The sequence below is a fragment of the Anneissia japonica genome, unplaced genomic scaffold (genome assembly GCF_011630105.1).
Source record: "Anneissia japonica isolate Jap-2015-1 unplaced genomic scaffold, ASM1163010v1 scaffold667_len338742_cov159, whole genome shotgun sequence".
Lineage (NCBI taxonomy): Eukaryota > Metazoa > Echinodermata > Crinoidea > Comatulida > Comatulidae > Anneissia > Anneissia japonica.
This window is the reverse complement of record NW_022705208.1, coordinates 72,564-73,099: the sequence shown is the minus strand read 5'-3', so window position 1 is coordinate 73,099 and position 536 is coordinate 72,564. Positions and strand designations below refer to the sequence as shown.

Genomic DNA, 536 nt, shown 5'->3' with positions numbered 1-536 from the left:
GTGAATTATGTGTATACAGACAACACTTTCTCCAGGATGTTTCTTTGTCAGGCGTCAAATGGTGTATACAATACCGATAGGAACTATGATGGTGAACTTTACAATATAGATGAACGGTTCAGAGTCATATGAAAATGGTAATGGAATCTAGCCGGAAGAAGAACATGATTGATTTAATGATCATTAAAAGTATTCATAAGAACTGTATATAAACTAGCTGAAAAAAAATTGAGAGCTTCATTCGACACATATACTACCGACCTGCTTCCGACTAAATTTACTCAGTTTACCAATTTTGTCTGTATACTCTAACGTGGCCTGTTTAAACAACAACGACATTGCAGTTATTAACTAAAAAAAAAAAATAATGATTGATTTAACTAAAGAGTACGAAGAATTCGTAATTGATCTGACAATTTTTTAACGATGAAAATAAATTCGGTACAGTGTCAGGTGAAAACAACAACGGGAAACTTCCTGTAGCCTCGACAATTGAAGTTAACCCGATAAATGCAGTTCAGCTTCAGAAGAAAAAT

General features: G+C 33.6%; 1 protein-coding gene across 1 annotated transcript in view; it reads right to left on the bottom strand.

Annotated features, from left to right (window-relative positions):
• Positions 1–237: 237 nt before the first annotated feature.
• LOC117105401 overlaps positions 238–536 on the bottom strand; it is a 2,590-nt gene continuing 2,291 nt past the window's right edge. Inside the window, exon 2 of the mRNA XM_033246526.1 lies at positions 238–351. Within this exon, the coding sequence (XP_033102417.1) occupies positions 238–351 (114 nt within the window). The remainder of the gene's footprint in view (positions 352–536) is intronic.